The sequence below is a fragment of the Aquila chrysaetos genome, chromosome 1 (genome assembly GCF_900496995.4).
Source record: "Aquila chrysaetos chrysaetos chromosome 1, bAquChr1.4, whole genome shotgun sequence".
Taxonomy (NCBI): domain Eukaryota; kingdom Metazoa; phylum Chordata; class Aves; order Accipitriformes; family Accipitridae; genus Aquila; species Aquila chrysaetos.
The window spans coordinates 61,282,542-61,300,813 of NC_044004.1; the positions used below are offsets into that span (position 1 = coordinate 61,282,542).

At 43.9% G+C, this 18,272-nt stretch overlaps 1 protein-coding gene across 11 annotated transcripts in view; it reads left to right on the top strand.

Annotated features, from left to right (window-relative positions):
• Positions 1-17,200, top strand: part of EPHA5 (EPH receptor A5) — a 203,482-nt gene extending 186,282 nt beyond the window's left edge. For 7 of the 11 annotated variants that reach the window (XM_030014401.2, XM_030014451.2, XM_030014411.2 and 4 more), the window contains 3 exons: positions 2,683-2,876; positions 5,844-5,999; positions 14,290-17,200. In XM_030014401.2, the coding sequence (XP_029870261.1) occupies positions 2,683-2,876; positions 5,844-5,999; positions 14,290-14,395 (456 nt within the window). In that variant the 3' untranslated portion in view covers positions 14,396-17,200. The other 4 variants (XM_030014422.2, XM_030014432.2, XM_030014442.1 and 1 more) reach the window with 3 other exon arrangements.
• Positions 17,201-18,272: the final 1,072 nt, after the last annotated feature.

The window sequence follows — 18,272 nt, forward strand, 5'->3', positions numbered from 1 at the left end:
TAGAAGAATCAGTGGTGTTAGACAGACTGTTGGCTTTCATGCGGAGAACCAGGGGGCTCTGCCCACATGAATCAGACTCCATTGCACAAGAGTTTCTTGTTGCATGGCTTGTAATTAAAGCACATCATTTGCAAGCACGGTCGGTGATGAGCAAAACGATTCTCACCATGCTACAGGCGGATTGCTTTAAAGGAGGTGCAGTGCCGTAGGGCAGGCAGCACTGTAACTGCAAAGGCTACAAACCACATTTTAAAGTTGTGCTGGTTTCTGGATGGCCTTCTAAAAATATGCTTTGACTTGACCACAAGATAAGACTTTGATGCAGGAATTGTTGAGAGGAATTTTGTGGCCTGTGTTACACAGGTTGCTAAGTTAAATGATCACAGTGGTTGCTTTTTAGTCTTCAGACTGGTGGTTTTATGAAAACGCAGAGCTAGAAGTGTTGCTTTGGTTTAGTGGAATAGACTATCCCAAATTGTCCTCTCCCAAACATGCAGTTCAGTCACCCCAATCCGTAAGTGAGTAGTGCTTGTCCAGAAGAGGAACAGGGACAAAAATGCCTCCTTATAGGTGCAATTTTTAGCTCTTCAAGTCTTACAAAGCAGTACGCACCAAGGAGTGGAACAGCGAATGTGCCATTTTCTTATTTTCTCAGTGTTGTGGTGGCTACAAGTGACTCGATCTTTGCTGCTTCATTCTTTTGCTCCTCTTATTGCCAGACCCCAAAGCACCTTCAGATGCAAGAGTGTATTTCAGCGTCCTAGCTCCTCGCAGTATTTTGATACCATTAACATCGTATCGCCAGAACGAACGACATCCTGTAAATTGAGTTAACGCTATTGATTGTGATGTTGCTGCCAGGAATATCAAACATGCATAACCCCATTGCAGATGTAGTTCTGATATTCTGAGCTGGTGCCAGATGGTCTGCTCCCCGTCTTGCTACTATTTTCTTTCTGCTACAGCTGGAGGATGATCCGTTATTGTTATAAATATAGACGCGGACACAGCAAATAACATTCTCGTGGCTCTGCCACACTGAGGCTTTTTTTATAGGGCAGCTGCAAATTTGGTATCGGGGACCAGCTGAAAAGCATGATGAGAAGAACAGACAGTGCAGATAGCATAGTGTGGTGAGGCTGGTTTTTGATGCTGCGAGCAAAAGTCAGGCCATAGAAGAGATTGCTTTGCAAGCGCAGGTTGGGTAGAGAGTGGCGCAACTGCTCCACCGACAGATGAAATCTTAGATGGGCGCAAAAGGACTGTAGGTGTTGTGGGCCAGATCTTCAGATGTGCTCGCTACCCTCAGAGAAGATTACACAGCCTCACCTAACTTCTTCTCTACTATGTATGTCTTTAGGGAGTTTGAGGTTCCTGCTAGTGCTGCTCAGCCAGCCCAGCTCATTCCTGGGACTCTTCCACTTGGCAAAAAGCCCTGTGGAGGACAATTTGAAAGTGAACCATGCAGTCCTGAATTTCAGAGCCTTCTGAAATGCAATGCCAGCCTGACACAGCTCTTCCTGTACTGCTCATAAAGGGACTAAAGATCAAGAAAACAACTTCCGTGCTAACCACAGAGCCTTCTTTTTAAACACAGGATGTTTTCAAATTATGAGATGGTGCCTAGAATGAATGGCATCTGAGGCAGTCCTTGGAGTCCAACAGTGAAGCGCTGTGGTTTTCCACATAGCAAATAGCTGCTTCCAGCTCCTTTTGGTCAAAGAGTCTTGGGAGTAGAGGGTGTGAAGATGGGCCACTGGGACTCTCCTGGTGCTGTCACAGACCCTTGCGGCTTGAAACACGAGCTGCATTCTCCTGAAAATTGTAATGGTTCAAAATGGGAACTGCTGGGCTTGGAGCCCTGCTGTAAATCTGCCCCAAACTGGGGAAAACAACTCGCTTTCTTCAACTGTGCCCCCATTTATTAATTTCTGCCTTTTGAGAGGGCAGGCAGCACATGTGCATATCACCTGTTTTAGATATAGAGCCATAGATGGTTTGTATTTGAAATCAGTGCAACAACCCTCCCCTGGTTTTAATTTACATACTCTTGGGCTGACATTTTAAATTCCTGGCAGAAATGTGGCCACACTAAGAAACAACTAGACCCAGACAGTATTGAATGATATACGAGATGGTTGTTCTGCCTCTGCCTTGAATCCATCCATCAATTAGCATTCAGAGTCTCTTTTGAAATACAGTCAGACTTTTATTACTGTAATACAAATTTGTGGTCTAGCACATGCCTTTTCATTTAAAAAGAAGCCAACATCTGAATAAACAAAATCACTGCACTCCAAGAAGATGCCAGAAAGCCCCATAGGCTGCTTTTCGTGGACTTAGGGTAGGCTCTGGGTGTTTCCCAGTATATAACCTACAGACCTCAGCTGAGCTTTGAACAAGTACAACCTGGCAATCTGGCCACCTGGTTGTAGCAGTGCCTTGGCTTTCTAGATTCATTTTGCAGTGATGAAAAATTAAGTTATTCAACCCATCCTATAGAAAATATGAAAGATAGTGGGGTTTACTGGGTTTGCTTCTTGTGTGCGGAGTTGGGGGGGCGGTGGGATTTTACGTGAACACTTAGCTGGTCCCAAAGTCCTCTGTTTAAGTCAATTTGCATTTGGGAAAAAGGCGAGAGGAAAAAAGCAACCCATCAACCTCATGTTTTGTCTCCCGTAGGTGATTAAAGCCGTGGAGGAAGGCTATCGCCTGCCAAGTCCCATGGACTGCCCTGCTGCTCTCTACCAGCTAATGCTCGACTGCTGGCAGAAAGACCGCAACAGCAGGCCCAAGTTTGACGAAATTGTCAGCATGTTGGACAAGCTCATCCGTAACCCAAGCAGCTTGAAGACGTTGGTTAATGCATCGAGCAGGTACAAACTCAGGCCGGAGCCATTTCTCAGAGTGAGATCTTTGTCTGAATACCTGCCCCTGGGGTTGAATTACCACTTATTATTTAGCCTGTGCATGCCCACGGGTGGATGTTCCTCCAGCTTCATTATATCCAGGGGAGTTTTCCCGAATCAACTTTTTCTGTTGAAATTGGCAGGCAGGCGAGCAATTCACTTACTCTGTAAATGCAGTGCTGCTGCCACAAAGAACACTACTGTGGCCTGTCTTTCAGAAACGGGAGTTTCAGAGGTATTTATAGGTCTATGATAAAGCTACCTGTGCTCTACCCCAAGGTTAGAGAGGGCAAGACTTGAGTCCATGAAGTAGATAGTAAATGCTGCTCAAATTATCTGCCTGTTGACTTTACCTTGGTAATACAAATGAAGAGCGTCTCTTGGGGAAACTCTTAGGATGTGCAAAGCTCACAGATGTCCAAGTGCATCCTCCCACAACTATTCCCAGACATGCTAGCTGCCACTGCCAGTTCTGACAGTCTTGGTAATCGCCAGAGGATCTCTGTGGTTCCCAAAGAGCTGTACACAAACCATTGGCTAAAACCACATTAAGTGAATAGAGCAGCCGATGTGCAGTTAAACATGAATCTGAATAGCTACACTGCTACAAGTAAGGTAAATACACTCAAGAAATAAAGCTGCACTTGGGGAAAGAGAGTTTAATATTTTTTAGTGAGTTTTAGTATTGGGGTCCTCACCGTACTGCAGTCTTGGAGAGGCTTTTTCTTTTTTGCTGTAAGCACACAAGTATTACTTCTGAGCCATCTGTGTTGCTAATCACTCAGTTCCTTGCAAGGTCATGAAGGAGTGATGAATATAAATCATTGCTGCTTCACTGGTGGCAGTGGAGTTCCCCTGATTAACACTGGAAGAGACCCTTCAGAAAAGCTTAGTCTTAGACGAATTAAAAAAAGACATATTGTTTTCCTTGGACAGGAATGAGAGGAGCGTAAGATGAGATTAGACTGGTGGTGTGGACCAAAGCAGATGTACTGTTGTGAGCTCAGACCCACCCATCTCCGCACCTTCTGGGCACAGCTGCATGTGGCCCATCTCGCCTGTTGTAGCTGGACTTCACATCCCCTTGCTGGCATGTCCCCACGCATGGCATCTCGTGCACTGGAAGAGAAGAAACATGAAATCTGTGTTAATTTTTAAATACAAGATAGGTCTGATTTTTTGGGCTATTTTACATGCATCATTTATCATCTGAAGAAGAAATTACTCTTATTAGCAATTAGATGTAATGTCAGTCCCAGCAAACCTGCAGGAAAAGGTTTATGATAACATAAAATATGTTATGTTTCTCTTTTATTTTAAGTTCAGAACAGTCATCTTCCAGGCCTGTTATGCGGTGGTTCATGCAGTCTTTCATACATACCAAACTGTTATGCCAGAAGAGAGGAAAATAGGCAGCAAACCATTTCTCTGAGCTGCTAAGCACTTTGCTGATGTTTTATTCCATGAACAGGTCCATGCAATTCCAAACCTTTCCTTTTCAGAGTTGGTGTGGGTATTTTTGATGTGGATGGAGCACCTGAACAGCCAGGCTTTGGGACTGTGTTTCTATAATCACAGATTGCCATGCCCAGACCATAGTAATTCCATATGAATCATAATTTCAACATACAGCAGCTGTAAAGGATTTTTTTATATATGTAATGTATTCTTTATGGAAATTCTCATTAATGCAAATAAAGGAGGAAGTCACTCTCTACATTACAGCATGTGCATACCAGTAGGTACCTCCTGACATTAGTGATGAAAATCCACTTCTCATTATGATTACTTAGGAGTTTTGAATTCCTCATGTGTATAAAATGTTATGGGAAGCCATTATGTTCTTGGTACTGCAAGTATTCACATTTTATTGGACCCTTCAGCATTGCTATTAAATAAACAAATAATACTAATGTGCTCATAAAATATATGAAGATTCCTGAAGTGCTATAATAATATAATACCCCAGCTCTCCTTCCAGTTGAGAGTCTTTTAAGTGTAATTCTCACTGTCAGAGGCTGACCCAGAAAACGTTTTTTTTTTACCTGTGGGTAATAATCTTTATGCAAGGCATATGCTAGCTGTATGTCCAGGTTTACAAAGCAGGGGACAAATCCAGTTTCTTTTCTGGCTGACCTTGGACAAGCCCCCTTTGCTCTCTGCGCATCATTAGTAGGGTGGTGGACCTGTACGCAGCACGGGTCACTTGTGCCAGGTACTGCATTGGTGTTTCTGCTGCGGTGAAGAGTTATTATTTGCCTGAATTGCTTCTTCTGTGCATGGCATAATGAGCAGGTAGCAATTGCTGTGGCGAGGTCTTGAGCGAGGGTGTGGGAGCAGGAGTCTACCTCTCGGTTCAGGGCTGGAGCATGGTTGGAGCATTGCTGCTCTCTGCAGGGCTCATCAGATGCTGCCCGCATCCGAAATCCCTGCCTGACTCTGCGGGAACAGCCCCTGAAGTGTTAACAGCAGCCTGCCATTGATGGCCGCTGCTGGGAAATGTAATTTGGGTTTTGGCTTCCAGGCTCTGGGCTGTCTTAAGTTAATCATGAGCTTTAAAGGAGGAGGAGGAAAACAGAGTGGGAGGAGTGAAACTGAAGACTTTAAAGTAAGAGTGACTGGGGGAGCCTGATAGAAGAGGAGCCTGCTTGTGGGCGAGAGGTAACAGGGATGGATGCTAGTCCTCTCCTCCTCTTTCTGCTTGCAGTGAGGACCAGAAATGGCAGGAACTAACTCAAAAGTTGTGAAATTACAGGTGAAGTGGTATGTTTGATGCATTGCGTATCAGGCCTGCTGGGAGGATTTAGGCTGCAGCAGTCACTGAAAACACAATGGAAGAATCATCTTTACCATATAAAAATGTGAGCAACTGAGTCACGTTGGGTACATCTCGATACTGATTCTGTTTGCTGCTTTGTTTTTACTTGTCTTTAGAGTATCAAATCTGTTGGTAGAGCACAGTCCAGTCGGGAGCGGTGCCTACAGGTCGGTGGGTGAGTGGCTGGAAGCCATCAAAATGGGCCGATACACGGAGATCTTCATGGAGAATGGATACAGTTCGATGGATGCTGTGGCTCAGGTGACCTTAGAGTGAGTAGTGCCCAGATCATTTTCACCTCGTTTGTTGGAATTGCAGAGGGGGGGAAGACAAACCATTCAAAAATATGTAGGGATGAGGCTGCGGAAAGGGAAAGTATTACCCTTTGTTTGCAGTCAGCAGTTTCTCTTTTAGCATCTGTATTGATGATAACAAGTGCAGGCAAGACTAAAACTTACAGTCACTACATTGGCAGCCAGTACTTTGGCTCCTTTACTCACAGAAATTAATGCTTGAGTTTGAATAATTGCCAGGCCATCCTCTCAACATAATAGCAGTTGATTATTTGGGGTTACTAACAAATAAAAACCCCCACCCTACTAGTAAATGTGTAGGAGCTAGCGTCCCCACTGAGGTATACTGGCTTCACACACAGTTGATCTGGACATAACCAAGCAGACAGTCAAGCCCAGTAAAGCATGGAACTAGTATTCAACATCGACAGAAATAAGCATAGATACAGCTGATGCCAGAAGAGCATGAGCAAACCCACAGCTCTAGGGGACAGGCTCCCTGGCTGAGACTCTTCTTTCTGAATGTGCCCTTGGTTTTTGCATGTGGGTATGACTCAGTTGGGGTGACAGCACCCAAATGACTTAGTAAATGCCTTGGGGCTGCTGATTTGTTATGCTCCACCTTTAATTGCCTGCTTGTGTAATTACATCTGTACTTTCCTCCTGCTGCTTACTCAAGCTCGCCCCAAAGCCTGCCTTTCTAGCTGGGTTAATTTGAGCTTAGTTTACTGCAGGTGTTAAGGCAGAATGGGAAGGATTATGCTCTGTGCTGCTTTGGAGAAGGTCGTGGCTGCTCCAACCACATGCAGATTGCCAGTGCACATACAGAATCAGGGCTGAGGATTAGGAATAAAACAAGAAAAATCCCCATACCCCATAGAACCACAGCATTTCTCCTGTCTGCCATAGGTCTTGCTGTGGAGCTCACCATACAGGGTAGGAGGTCCTTTGCATGTGATGCACGTCGGTAAATCTCTGTAATAGAGTTCAATTTTGCGCTACATGCATGGAGGGAGTGCAGGAGCATATCTGCTCTCACTCAGACTTTATTTGCTCCACTCATATCACCAATATCTGTCTCTTACACCTGGACTCATCCAGTCTATCTTCAGGCATTCATGTGAAAACCCTGAGCTAGGGTGCATGGATTTCTACGTAGATCCTTTTTTGTGTGCCCGAGACTCTTACATGCGGTTTCCCAGCCTAGTCCTGCAATTACATACCATGTTACTTTGGCTTTTGAGGACTCCACAGTTCCTTACCTGCTCATCTGACATGGCAGTGCCCAGAAACACCAGGCTTTGGGTCTCCATTTAGACTGGTAATATACAAACATTGACCAAGAGGTCGATCGCCAGGGTGGTCAGAGTCCACGTGGCAGAAAGACCTAGCAAGATGGCAAGTGGGAAGATGGGGGATAGGATGAGGCAGTAATTTTAGAGAAAAGGAAAACATTGGAGCATTACCCTGTACTGTGCCACCTCAATCTTATAATCAGAGCAAGTTCTGGTAGAAAATGCAGATTGTCTAAAATATGTCACAGACTTGTTGCTGTTTGGCTGAATTAGTCATATCAAAGAAGAAAACTCACAAAAGCTTCCAGTTCATTCCTCTTTAGAATTTTATGGAATTTCAAGAGCTCTAAAAGAAATGCTCAGAAGTGAAATGCATTGGTTTGGGTCAGCGAAAATGTTGAGTTTGAGCCCAAATTAATGGTCACTTTTTACAGTAAATTACAAGTTCACTTACTCATGTAGCTTTAAACAGTCTTAACATCCCTCTGTGCTGACACAGTCTTAGCATCCCATACTGCTGACAAAACTATTCCTAACCTTCCATTTTCTTGAGTGCAACATTTCACATTGTGAAATTATCTCCTTAATTTGACTTAAAAATTTAAATACTTCCCTATATTTACTCTTTGGTATTCCAAAAATTTCAAAAGTATACCCCAAAATCTTTTCAGGCTACCCAAAAAGTACTTCAAAATGGTTTTTCCATTTGGCAGTGAACCAAGAAATCCATTATCTGTACAGTTCTAGCCAGAAAGGCAAGTTGGTTTAAAAGTCTTTAAATAAGATTATAGCTGCCAGAGATGCTCTGACCCTCACCAGCTGCAAAACGCCTCTAAGGCCCCCTTCACCAGGTCCCAGTCTGTTCCTACTCTGGTCCTTTACTGGCCCCAGTGGAAACAACGTGTCTGAGCTGCTCAGCTTCAGCTTTCTTCTGGGCTTTTACAGCAGCAGAGCAGTGCAGAGGAGCTGATGCCTGGGAGCCTGGGGAGCCTCTGGGGTTTGTTTTGTGGGTTTTTTTTAAGCTGGAAGGAGACATTTCATGAATCTATCTTGCAGTTCAGTTGAAACTAACTCCAACTAGTTAGTTATCCATGTCAGCAAATAAATTCCCCCCCCATCTGCCTTGGACAGAGATGCTTGCATGAGTCAGGCTGGATTCTTGAACAGCTCAGCCCACATACCTTCGAGTTGCAGTGGTGGCTTAGCAAGAAGGCTTGACCCCACTCAGGTCTGTTTGTCGGAAAACTGTGGAAGGTTCACTAAAAGGCCAACCAGCCATCCAAATCAAGACTTCTCTTATCCCTCTGAGATATAGTAGAAAAAGACAAAAGACCAGCTTCTCAGCTGTTAAAAAAGGAGAAACCATCATAGTGGCTTGAGAGGAAAAGTGTTCCATGTTGAAGACCTGAACCATGTGCTCAGGCTGATGTAAACTGGCAGATTGCCCTTAAAATCAACAAAGTTAAGAGAGAGAAATGGCTCCTGGGTGGGGTCAGCTGAGACTGTCATGGGTTCTCCAGAAAATAAGCACCGGAACAAGCAAAGTTCTTTAAAGGTTAATATATTGGGGGTTTCTGGTTTTCATTTTTTTCTCTCTGTAAAAGGGAACAACAAAACATTTTGTACTCTGCAAAGGAGAATTCAGGTTAAATGTTCCTTGTCATTTTTAATAGAGGCAACTGTTAGTATATTCCAGAGCTGGGACTTGGGGGGATCGGGTGAAAAGATGATCTGAACATCTGAAAGTAGCTTGCTTTCCCCAAATGCCATCAGTAAAACATTCTTTACAATTTAAGAGGTTGCCTTCAAATACCATCCAAAATGATCTTCCCCAAATTCAAACTGCATAGGAGACAGATGTGGAAATTAGATGGAGAAAGGAGAACTGGATAATCGCTGCCAGAAAAGGCAGGGAAAAAAAAATAAATGATGAATGTAAAGAATTCCTAAAATCTACTGAAAAAAAAATTACTAGCACTGTAGGAGGGGTTGACCATAACGCTGACGGGACTGGTGACTGTGGGTGCCCAGCTTGTGGCCTCTTTACAGAACCTGGTTGAGATGGTAGATGTTCAGCATTTTTTTTAAATCCCCCTTGGCAAGCAAAGCAAAATCCTGATTACCACCCTGCTTCTTTCAAACCGACGGCTTGATGTATTTATTCCAGAAAAGAGTAGTATTAGTGACAAATTTCTGAAAGCAAAAGATTAAAAAGCTAAAACCGGTGAATATCGCCCCAAGTCCTGAGCTCTGCCTGCTTAAGCAAAGACCTGAAATTGTATGTGTTCAAACAAAGAGTGATTTCTACATTTAGCTCTAATTCTTGCAAAGGGACGAATCACCTTGTGAAAAGTGGAGCCTCATCCTCCACCCCCTCTTTCCAACTGGATATCAGACTTGAAGGCAACCTTTCCAGTGGACCAGACCTGCTCTTTAAACTTGTGGACCACCTAGTGACTTTGAGTGTGTCTGGAGCTCTTTCAATCCACTGCAAGAATAACTTTACCAGGACAATACTCAAGAATAGATAGATCCATGACATGAGTTTCAGTCTGACCCTTGACTGGACCTATTACTAACCATGTGGACTACAAACTTCCACCTTTTGAAAGATCTGTACTCACTGAATCTCAGGACACCCTGCTGTTTGTTATTAGATTAAGAGCTCTGATTATTTGTAATAATATGTGCTGTGTTGCTTTGCATTGTGTATTTTTTTTTCTTCTAAAATAAAATAAAATAAATTATTTATTAAAAGTTATACTGGATGAAGAGCATTTAAGAGTTCACCTGCTCTAGATGCTTATTCTTAACCTGAAATCTCAGTCCTGAGATTGTGATACTACATCTGCTTCTGAACAAACCAGTTCTCATCTCGTAATCAAGTAAGATGGGAATAATTAATAAGAGCAGATGAACTCTTAAAAAAAAATTTTTTTTAAGTCCTCATTTCATGCAAAAGTCCCTAGCAAGTGGATTCCTCTCTCTTTAGCGTCTTCTGAAGGTCTTTGAGGTTCTTCTTCTTTCCCCTCATTCAAACTGACAACTAACTAACTCCGTGAGTAGTCCCAGTCTGCACGGGCAATTGTAGAGTTACACCATGTGAAGAAGAGTGGTGAAATCTGGCCTGGATGGGAGATGACATACAAAATATCTGTGGTAGGTTGATGGCTGCTGGCCATGGAGATCTTTCAGGAACCTGGCCCTTTTGCTTGCATGACTAAGCGGCTGGTGAGGGGGCTTGTATTTTATGTGGCAATCCAGTCCTAGTCTACACCGTGTTTGACAAACTGGTCCGTGGTATATAAGTAGTTCTGTTTGTAAATAAAGTGTTTTAAATATATTTCTTACAACATGGAAGACCATGAATTCAACCTTTGCAAATGGAGGACTTTGCAGGGAAGGGGATATCGTATTGTCCCTGGCACGCTGCAGCTGGGCTTTCGTGCAAGGCGGTGGTAAGACAGCAGCATACGTTCAGCTGTATACAGGCTGTTTGGGATGAGCCGACACTAATTTTCCCCTTTATTTCTTTGGCTTTTTGGTCAACTTAAGTCAGCCTCTTAGTGCTGACTCACTTGGCAAGTGATTCAGATTCCTGCCTGTTTCCATTTTCAGCCCTATGTGAATGAAAGAGAAGTGAAAAGGGGAGACTTCTCCCTGAAACAAAAATAAAAGTTGCCTCATTGCTGGGGGCATCAAGTATTTTGAAGCAGGGAGACACCACAGCACATGGGTGCGCATATCTCCATGGCCTCGGGGAGCACCCCTGCCCCTGCCGCAGCGGTGCACACAAAACCCAACACTGGGGGTCAGGTCACTTGCACAGCAAGTTGCAGCCTGGATCCTAATCGCAAGTGTCGTTTGCCCCTGGGTCTTAGTTGTGCCTTTTCTTGCAGGGAATTGCACATTTCTATTGCAAAACCCCAGTAGATACCCATGCACATCTCTGCGGAGCTGAGCCCAGTGAAATTACCAGTTGGCTGCGGTAACGTGAGCCAAGCAGCTCTGGACTGGAGCTTGAGAACAGTTGTTTTGCAGCCGTTTGGCACAGAAGTTGATTTTTTTTGTCCCAAAACCAGCTGCTTTGTGCACCCAATTTTGTTTAAAATTGGCTTCTGCTTTACACCACTTTAAGCCCTTCAGCAGTGGATGCACAGGAGCGTGCAACGTGCTGTAAGTTACGCTTGAAAAATGGGAATTAAAGCTCCTGCGTTCTCTAGGCAGTTTTTGGAAAGCTTTGTTGCTAGCTTTGCAACGTGTGAGGTGGTTTTTGAATAAAGCTGCTGGTTTTATACTAGGTGAGCATCTGGCTCTGGAGCTGTTGTCTTCTGGTCTGCCTTTGCGGAGGTGAAAGACCCCACGGTAGTTTTCTTCCCCTTTCTGAGGAGTCCCTGTGCTTTTGGCCCATGGCTCCATATCCAAGAGGATTTGACATTCAAAAAAAATAGACTGGATCTCCCGGTGAGCAGTTAATGGATTGAAACCAGAAACTCCTTTTTCTTCTTTCTTTCTTGTAAATCAGTAAGGCGCTCCTCAAGGATACTGAGTTACGGGGGTACTATAAGGGAAAAAAAGAAGTTGTGTAGTGAGTAGGGTTTTTTTTATTAGACTGATGGAGCTGCGTGCGAAACGCCAAGATGTACATGCCTTTCTCATAGTTTCAGGCTATTTTTTCTGCATAACATGCAAGAGTATCAGACATGATACATCTGTGAAATATGTGGTGCTGGATTTTCAAAAGAGCTCAGCTTGCACTTTAGATACCTGGGGGAAAAAAAAAGAAAGCTGAATTTTCAAAAAGTGCCAGCAGAGCAGCACTCAGCAGGGGGAAGATGGATGTTGGCTCTTTTAAAAATCAGGTCCTATACTGGGTTGGGTTTTGGGGTTTTTTTTGATCTTTGGTGTGAACTTCCAACTGTGCTGTGTACATAAAATAAATTGCATGTAACAATAGCATTACTACATTTTCCTTCATTATTAAGATGGCTTGCTGAACTAGTTTCACAATTCAGTGGAGGCAGAAATGAAAGCATGTCCCCTTGAGAAGGTAGACACCTTTTGCAGATGCTGCAGCCTTTTCTCTGCCAGGTAAGGAGCGTTGCTGATGTGTCTCATTGACCTCCCTTGCTCCGTGCCCCTTACATTATGATTTCCCCTATGCATCGGCAAGATGCATTGCCGAAAAAGGGTACAATAATGAAATTAAGTGTTTAGCCTGGAGCAGAAAATCTGGTATTTTCCAAATCAGAAGGCTGAAAGCATGACAATCCTTGGAGAGCAACAGATCTAGCTTTTGGCTTCAACCAGCGTATGTGTTAACGTATCAACCTTTACTCAGGATTGCTTTTTATTCAAAGCAATGTTCATCTATGTAATTTTTGGACATGAATGGTTGGTTGTATTCGCACAGGAGTCTCTGTCCAGGATGTGAAACTGCTGAGAGAGTTAAACCTCCAGGGGTAGCTCACACAACGTTACATGAAAGTATTTTGGTGGTCATTGCACGTGATCACCTGCAGTGCAGCATGTAGCCATGCTGTGAGCTGTAGGCCAGGTTTGCAATATGTCTCAGGTAATGGTTGGGCTTCCAGGTGTCACTGGCAATCCCCAGCCCTTGCACGTACCAGCCCCACCAGTGTGGTTTCCAAAAAGCACCTACATATTCGAGAAGGTCACATCCCACTGGCTTTTCAGTGGAGAGCTTTCTCCTAAAAGACTTGCACACAGGGTGTCAGCAGCTCTGGGATTCATGCCTGTATTGGCAAGGCTGTAGAGCCCTACTTTGAAAACATCCTTTATTCAGTCCAGCCTGCAGGTAGAAAGCAAGGGGCTGATATTTCTCTAGTGGAAGTCTTCAGACAAAATACCACGTCTCCTCTAAGTCAAACTGCTTCTCTGACAGTCTCTGTGTCTTGTGTTGGAAACATGGATGCACCTGTCTTGATGCTTCTTCTGAGCTTTTATTCCTACAATTTCTTTGTTAACACTTTTCCCCCTGAAAGAAATCTCTACAATTATACTCTGCCATAATCCGTGGCCTTACCTAGCTTTAGATGTGTCATTGAATCTGACCACCCAAGGTCCTGCTGTAGTATGTCCAGGGGACAACTTGTCCCACTCCTGTCTTTGGATGGGATAAATTGTCCCCTGGAGGTGCCTTTTTCATGCCATCAGCATGAACCTTGATGATTACCTTCATCTATATACCTAAATTTTAGAGGGCTGAGCTTCTGAGAAAAGAGTCTTTCCTCCTAATCCTGCACTTCACATAAACTATCTTATTTTACAGCTTTCCTGTAATGGCAGCCCAGTAGACAGACTCAACACAAATGCCTTTGGCTTGTAGAATTCACCCCCAAAAAAATCAAATGTGGGTTTACGGGATGATTTGCAAAAGCCCAGAGGGGAGCTGTGTTGCCAATTCCTGTTGACTTCAGGGGGTCGTTAGGGTGGTGGCCATGCTCAAGGCTTTTGCCGTTCAGCCCTCTGTAGGAGCTGGCTCTAGGATTGTGGTTTATGTATCTTTGGCTTTGCCTAGTCCGAAGAGGAAGGAAGCATGGATTGACCTCACTCTTCACTGTTCGTGTCTGAGATCAAATACCAGCCTCTCCCAGGAGAAGAGAAAACTGCAACGCAGGCTTTCTTACATGGCTTTTCTCTTGGAAATAGGACTTTTCACGCCTTGCAGACTCCTTGGCCAAAGGTGATGCTGACACTTCGCTGTCCAGCTTTTCTCCTTGGCCAGCAAGGTGATCTCGGTCAAATCACGTCACTTCTCCGAGATGCTGTCAGCCATTGACAAATTAAAAAAACAAATGGGGAAAATCAAACTTGCCAACTAAATTTGGCTTTGGGAGCCACCAATGGTAAAAGGTAGGCACTGGCAGCAGCATCAGCGTGTGCGGCGCGTGGTGTGCGCGGCGGCGTGTGCCTGAGCGGTCCCTGGAACCAACGTCTGCTTTCTCCCACAGGGACTTGAGACGGCTGGGAGTGACACTTGTTGGTCACCAGAAGAAGATAATGAACAGCCTTCAAGAGATGAAGGTCCAGTTGGTGAACGGGATGGTGCCGTTGTAACTCGATTTTAAAGTCGCTTCCTCAAGTGGGTCGGTCCTGCACTTTGTACACTAGCCCTGAGATTTATTTTGACTAAAAAAAAAAAAAGAAAAGATAAAAAGGGAAATTCAGTTGTTTCTATAACTGAAGGATGTTGGCCTCTGCCGCAGTGTTTCTAAAGCAGTGTTTGACTAAAGTTTTCCTTTTCTTCCTATTCGTGTCCTCATTTTCATGAAGTAAATGTAAGATGCATGGAACATGGAAACGAATCTGCTGTACGTGAGGTTAACCCGTCTCTTAAGCTTCAGCAACGATGACAACAAGCCTTCCCACCACACGTTGTCTGTACATGGGATATATATATATATATATAGCACCTTTATATACTGAATTACAGCAGCACATGGTAATGCTTCCAAGGACTGACTTGAGCGGAGGAGTTTTGTAGCTGTTTGTGGGCTCCCAAAAGCTGCGGTTTACTGAAGTTTAACTTCGAGTCTTACTTGTCTACAGAAGTGTATTGAAGAGCAATATGATTAGATTATTTCTCAATAGATATTTTGTTTTGTAAATCTAAAGAAAAGAAAAAAAAATGCTGTTACACAGCATTAAGTTATAGAGACTAGTGTATAAACGTGTTGCTTGCTCCATGGCAAATACAATACAGGGTGTATATTTTTTTTCCTCCCTCTGTGTTACCAAGTTCTTTTCGTTTGCTCTTCTGGGAGGATAATACATGACGAAGATGTATATACTGTACAGTTTGCTATGCATCAGGTACATGATTGGGGCTCTTTCCTTGGTTTGTTCTTTTTTTTTCCTCCCCTTTGCTTTATTTTGTCTCCCTTTTGTGTTACCGCTATGCTTTGTATTTTCACTGCTGTTTGGTTTGAGCAACATATAAAGCCTTCAGTAGTTTTGATTATGTATATGAGGTAGAAGGAGTCTACTTAAATAAAAGATGTCACCCTCTTCCTTTCCACTGTCCCACTGGGGACGTACAGAAGAAGAAAAGTAAAAACATCTGGTTCTCGGTGGCCTCCAGTGGCAACGTGGCATCAGTTGTTGTGTGTATGAGTCCTGCTCAAAGATAGCGTGGGATTGCCTTGGCACTGGCATTTCAGCCCGGTAGCTGTCACCCAGTGCAGCCCTCACCCCTGTCCCTGGAGCCCAGGAGATAAACCACGAGGTGGTTTTAACTGGAAGGGATTTTGCTGTTCCTCTTCTCATTACGGGGATTAAGTCTTGGTGTGCAGTCTGGAGGCAAGCCTGTGGTCATCCAGCATGGAGATTTTTGCAGTATTTCACCCAAAACGGTGGTGGTGGTGGGCTTACTTTGGGAACCGTCCTGTCCCAGGTTGTCTCTCTGGGCATTTTCGATTTGGCTATGGACCTGGCCACTTTGGGGCAGAGCGCAGAGAGGAGGGAACAGCGGAGCAGCCCAACGTGATCACAGTGGTGGCATCCCATGGGTGAGAAGGTCCCATCCATCTGGGGCTGGCACGGCTCGGGTCAGCACTTGGTTGTAGCTGGGGTTCAGTGTGTTCATTAGAGCTCACGGGTGCTGTTTTCAGAGGGACCTGAGGGCAACCCGATCCCCTGGGTATCCCACCAAGAAACAGTTTGGGGCTGTCCTCCTCCTTTTGTTGGAGATAGGATTAATCAGTGCTGTTAATTTGGTATTCATAGGTTGGGCTTTTTTTTTTTTTTTTTTTTTTTTTGTGAAGGCTTTGGTGAAGATAAGGATTTAAAAATGGCTAAGCAGATGGCAAGTGTTTGCTGGTTTTGTAGATATATTGCTTCCTTAGAGGTTGGGTAGCATCTTGTAGCATCCTTCCTTAGTGATAACATCGACATACGGACTTGCCACAGCTCCCTTCATCCCCAGCACTGCAAAGCCGAGCCCGAGGAGCTCATCCAGTGCTGAAGTATGTCCTTCACATCTTGCAGAAGTAGGAGTCAAATGCCACCTTCAGCTGTTTCAAAGGTCTTTCTTCTATTTCCCCCAAGCCTTTGGATGAGATTTGATACAAAGAAGGGTTTCTAAAGGGAAGGGGAAGGGTTGGTTTGTTTTGGGTTTTTCTTATCAGCAGGGCTTGCTTGCTTTCAGCAGGGCTTCTTCAGGCAATATTTGCCTGCTTTGAAATGGCCGCCTCCTACTCCTCTGCGAGCTGCTACCACGCTCCCTGGGAATCGAGAGAAATAGGAGGTAGAGGAGCCGTGGCGAGGTCTGACAAATCTTGATGGTGTGATTGCTCATCCTGTTGTTTCATTTTGGCAGTCACCGGACCACAAAAAGGCAGGGAGGGAGGAATCAAGACATAACAATTTTGGTGCATAAAAGAGATTTGTCATATAATAAATAAGATTATTAGAGCTGTCAGCAGAACAGTCTTGGGATTATTTGTGCCTCCCTGCCTGCAGCACTTGGGAAAATAACCCTTAGGAGGACAGAAACAACTTGTTTCGTCAGGAGGAATCGTTCGGTTGCCGCCCGCGTCCATCGGCCGCACCAAGAGAGATGCTATTAGCAAATTTGCAGCATTTTCTGCCTGCCATCTCTGCTCATTCCTTACCAGTTGGCTCTGTGGGAGGAGTTGGGTTTGGTCTTTTTTTCATGGACTTTTAACAGCAAAAACCTCTTTTCACCATTTGTGGGGTTTTAAAGGTGTATGCGGTATGGCTGGGTTGCATACCAGATGCTGGAGTAACCTTCATATGAACTAGTGGAAAACAAACTGTTCTTAAGCCAGACTGCATTTGTAAATAGGGCACCTCTTCTCAGTTCCTCCAATAAATAAATAAATAAATAACCTTTTCTATTTATTTCAAGAGCTCTTCTTGCTACAGATCTCTGTATAATAGGCTTTGTCTCAGAGCTAAAAGTAAAATAAAATGGTGTTTTGATGAGTAGGGTCCAAAAGTTACAGCTTCTATGTCCACAAGCAAATTCCAGAGACAACAGAGGTTTTCAGTTCCCATCCAAGAACTGCAAGTACTCTATATTTTGGGTATGATTGTATATATTGGGGTGCAGCAGAACAAGATGACAGTAATATATTACTGGTTATGCTCTTTGTAAGGACTGTAGGTGGATTTCCTGCCTACGGTAAGTCTGAGCGCTTTGCTTTTCCAGCTCACTACTGCTGCCGCTGGTCCAACGAACACTTTGCTTCCAGTATATTTTGCTGCTCATTGCAAGGAAGGTATTTCAAAAGATCTGGGGGGTGAAGAGGCTCTTTTTGATATAGTTTTTCATTTTGGGAGAAGGAAGTGTCCCCAAGCATGGCTTGTGTAGACTGACCCCCCTTTCATTGTGTAGCTACCATTTGGAAAAATCACCTGAGCATAAAAATGGAAGACTGATTTTAAAGGGGAAAAAAAAAATTCAATTCAAAAATTTTATTTATTCCTTCTATATGTTAACAGCAAGAAGAACAAAAAATAAAGGTAAAAATTCTTTTGGTCTATTCAGTGTTGAATATAATGTAGAAAGTCCCCGTGGTCAAGGAATTGTGACTCCTTGGACTGCTGTGGTCTTGAAATTAGTCATTAAGGTGTGTGTAAGATACATCAGTAGCAGTCTTAAGAGTATTGCTTAGTTTCCAATCCTTTATTGTAATTCCTTAGGGCAGGTAGGGTGGGAGCTGGTGCATCCAGCACTGCCAGAGCCGCAGCATCCATCTCAGCTCCTCGCATCACCATTTTAACTCATAGGAGACTGTAGCATTGCTGTATTTATTCCTTCCCCCCCCCCCCCCCCCGCCCCTTGGATGCTCTCTGTGCATTTTGTTTGTGTACATGTTTTTTTTTGTAGTGTAAGATATGAAATTTTCTATTTTTTCATAAAAAATAAAAACCTTTGACTAACAGCGACATCCAGTTGTGGATCACATGC